The sequence below is a fragment of the Cyprinus carpio genome, chromosome A1 (assembly GCF_018340385.1).
Source record: "Cyprinus carpio isolate SPL01 chromosome A1, ASM1834038v1, whole genome shotgun sequence".
NCBI lineage: Eukaryota > Metazoa > Chordata > Actinopteri > Cypriniformes > Cyprinidae > Cyprinus > Cyprinus carpio.
This window is the reverse complement of record NC_056572.1, coordinates 8,537,055-8,541,028: the sequence shown is the minus strand read 5'-3', so window position 1 is coordinate 8,541,028 and position 3,974 is coordinate 8,537,055. Positions and strand designations below refer to the sequence as shown.

Here is a 3,974-nt window from a genome sequence, read left to right as displayed (position 1 = left end):
AAGGAGTTTCAAGCAGTGGGTCAGGTTGGTGCTGCCCTGCATACCATGGTGGTTCTGCAGGCGTACCAGGCTGACCTGCTTAAGGACCTGAGCACAGGCAGGAGCATTAGTGAGAAGGCGTTTTCATAGCTCTGCCGAGCCATGGATCTGTTTCTTCATGCTTTCAAATCTAGCTATCTTCATTTTTTGTGTTGTGAAACGCCACATCGTTGCCCAGTACGTGACAAGGAGGGATAGCATGTACTGCTATACACAATTAATGGACAATTAAAGTCATAGCTGTCTCAAGTTATACAGTGTTAAATGCCACTTACCAGCCAATCAGATATTAGGAGCGAATTCCAAACAACTTTTTTACAGCCTCGAAGGGCACTTCAGGAATGTTCCAAACAAAAGGGAACAACTACTGAATCCCTTCACGAAGGCCCTTTCCAGAAGTCCGTTAGCAAAGTGAACATGCGAAGGTCACTTCACGAAAGTGATTTCCATTTTTTGATAATTTGATCATTGGTTAGGAGATTTTGCGACTCATTTTAAAGCAAAGTTGGGGAGATTTCGACTTCACATACAAACCTAGGTAGAATAGGCTAATTTAATTGGTCTTTATTTTAATGTAATACAAAATATGTTTCATCAGTGATATATGATTTAAGAAATATGGTTTAAGTAGGGTGACCAAACGTGTCATTTTCCCAGGACACGTCCTGGCCATGCCCTGCATGGTCAAGCTTCACCTCTAGGAGTAAGGGCCAATTCAACCAGGGAGGTTGCATCTTCTACGGCTTTGGCAAGAGGTGTCCCATTGCAGCAAGTGTGTAATGCGAAAGGCTGGTCCTCTCCACACACATTTGTCAGATTCTATAGTTTGGATGTCCATGCTACTCCAGGCTCATGTGTCTTTGAGTCAACATCCCAAAGTCATGTCTGAGACCTCTTCAGTGTTAGTGCACACACTACACAACCTTGGGGGGTCCAGACACTTCCAGTGCGGCAGCGTTGGAATTCTCATTCTCATCAGCGTTATTGAAACGCAGCATCGAGAGTAGCTTTTGATAAGGAACGTCTCAGGTTTCTTGACTGTAGGCCTGTACCCTGAAAAAGCGGTAACGAGATGCTGCGTCTCAATGTCGCACTGTAGGCATGACTGGGCGTCTCTTCACACAAGGTTTGAACCTGAAGGTATGTCCGTTTCATGTCTATTTATAACCTGCAGGTGCGCGTAATCAAATGACGTCACCCACCGAGGTCATTTAAGCCAATTCGTGGCATGTTGGCACACATGCTTCACAACCGGTCAAACAAAGAATGCTCTCATCAGCGTTATTGAAATGCAGCATCTCGTTCCCACTTTTTCAGGGTACAGGGCTACAGTCAAGTAACCCAGGACATTTCTTTTATTATTTATTTTATTTCTTTTAATTTTTAGAATGCTTAAATGTAGTAGAAATATACTTGCAACTAGCTCTAAATGATCTTTCATCTTTTTTCCTGTAGAGAATTTGTTTGAATACCTTGTCAAGAAAAATGACTAACCCCTTCAAATGCATCACAGAGTTCTTGAAGCATCCTTCCTGTGACTGGTTAAGAGGTACAGAGAACCTGTTTGCCCCACCCTCCCCGGCTGTGTCAGGAAAGTGGACCTATCATGATGGGAAACTGGTCAATCTACTTGTCAGTCTCCTCGTGGAGGGTGAAATCATCTCTTTACGCCCTGGCAGTGAAGCGCCAACTGAACTAAGAGGAATTCAGGTTAGAACATACATAAACACTTAAAGGAATAGTTCAACTAAAAATTCACCTAAAAGTGACAAGACATGATTTTCTTTTGTAGCAAAAAACAAAACAGTATTTACAGTAGTACTTACTTAGTAGTAGTAAGTTAGTAACAGTATTTAGGTAGGATTGTGTTTAAAATAATATTCCATTTAATTATAAATGTCCAGCAAAGATTATCAGAGTAGACACAGATTGCCTGAAACACATTAATATTTTTAAAAATAAAATAAAAAGAGGCACGGTTTTATTATATATCATATTTGAGCTTAACCGATGCATTCATATGTGAAAGAACTGTGTGAACATTCTTAACAACATCTCATTTTGAAAGAAAAGTCATACAGCTTTGGAAAACAAAGGAAGATGGATAAATAACTGAATTTAAATTTTTGTTTGAAACATTATTTTGAATAAATACGGCTATGTAAATACAGTTCACCTCCAATCATCCCAAGGCAATACTTTGCATCTTTTTATACCATTTTTTAACAGATAAATAAAAAAAAATAAAAAAATACATGTTAAATCATATGATTGGAAGTATTGGAAATTAAATTCTCTTTGTACAAAGGCATAAAAATAGTGTTTTGAAATTTTTTTTTTTTTTGGCTTGTCTCTGGTTTATGAGGACATGAAGAGGAGCATGTTGTTTTATCCCACAGTGCCTTACCACAGGAAAATGTTATTCTTTTTGATAGCTCAGGAAATTTAATGTAGTTCTCAATTATATTTTATTTTAGTATCAGATGGTTCTCCTAAACTACAAGTAAAAGGGAAAAGGTTTCATCTAACAAGCACTATTGAGCTCCATTGGTGTTCTTGTACTCCCTTTTGAATAAGAGTCTTTAAATGTTAGCTCATCTATCAGGCCCACAACATAGATCCTAGAGAGGGACTTAAGAGCTTAAGGACTGCATTCAATATAATATCTCACCACAGCACATTCACTGGAGCAGCTTGTAACAACATGACAGAAATTAGCATAAACAATGGTAAAGCATATTCTATACACTTAAACTCTAGACCCTAAACTAGAGCCCCAGGATGTTCACAAGAGTAGGATTTATTGCAAAAAGGCCCAGAATTTGGCACATCATCTCTTTTAACCGGTTTTTTTTTTTTTTTTTTTTTTTATGTAGGAGGTGTTTGGAGCTCTCTCAACACAGACCTGTCTCCGTTCTGGATAATGAGTGCAAAGTTTACTAGAGGGAGGCCCAGTGCCTTTTTTACTGGTGAGACTTGCTTCGTTTCTCCAAATCTGTTACATTTTGTAATTTTAATTTTTGGGTTAACTATTCCTTGTTTTTCATCAAATCTGTCCTATGATGCTGATATTAGAAGTATTTTTCAGTGCTAACTAGTTATTTGTTAAAGGGGTCATATGATGCTGCTAAAAAGAACATTATCTTGTGTATTTGGTGTAATGCAATGTGTTTATGCGGTTTAAGGTTAAAAAACACACATTATTTTCCATATAATGTAGTTTCTCCTCTATGCCCCACCTTCTTAAACGCGTCGATTTTTACAAAGCTCATCGGTCTGAAAAGCAAGGTGTGCTCTGATTGGCCAGCTATTCAGTGCATTGTGATTGGCCGAATGCCTCAAGCATGTGACGGAAATGTTACGGCCCCTTAACATACTATGCCGTCTCCCAGGCCAGCAGCACGAGACTCAGTCCAGCTGCTCTGCTCGTGCACATCCCATCATCGCTTTCTTTTAGCAGTTCAGTCAATGTACTTAACTGAATAACTCGGGATATTGGTTTATTTCGCATCAGAAGGAGTGTAAGGCACGTTTATAAACTGAATAACTTAAGTTATTTGTGGATAAGTGCGTACTGGAGACGAACTGTTTCAAACGATTCAGATAGATTTGGTGAACTGGTTCGACCGGTTCACTAAGAAATTCGGTTAAATAGAAAGATTTGTTCACGATCCGGACATCACTAGATGAGACAAATAAAACCCATTACAAACAAGGCATTTGTTGAATCCAGTGGGGACATAATTACTGATTATAATGACTTATACTGTCTTTTTACGCGTTGCGTTGCGTATTGCGCTGCGTAAACATAAAACCATGTCTGCATTTGTGATCTGAGAAACAACAAACAACAAGCCTACTCTACTGCTTAAAACTCGCATTTGAATCATCATTGACAAATTATTTAAATATAAAAAACGTTACGTTGTTACTTA

At 38.5% G+C, this 3,974-nt stretch overlaps 1 protein-coding gene across 1 annotated transcript; it reads left to right on the top strand.

Annotated features, from left to right (window-relative positions):
• Nucleotides 1-1,460: 1,460 nt before the first annotated feature.
• On the top strand, nt 1,461-3,178 carry LOC122146383 (transmembrane protein 94-like). Its single transcript, XM_042765019.1, has 2 exons — nt 1,461-1,749; nt 2,916-3,178. The coding sequence occupies exons 1-2, from the start codon at nt 1,525-1,527 to the stop codon at nt 2,961-2,963; spliced, it is 273 nt and encodes a 90-aa protein (XP_042620953.1). The 5' UTR covers nt 1,461-1,524; the 3' UTR covers nt 2,964-3,178.
• Nucleotides 3,179-3,974: the final 796 nt, after the last annotated feature.

Bases quoted from the DNA above. Each gene is read 5' to 3' on its own strand.
- LOC122146383 (XM_042765019.1), top strand. From the start codon at position 1,525: ATGACTAACCCCTTCAAATGCATCACAGAGTTCTTGAAGCATCCTTCC. The intron at 1,750-2,915 runs GTTAGAACATAC...TTTTTTATGTAG, and splicing joins CTGAACTAAGAGGAATTCAG to GAGGTGTTTGGAGCTCTCTC.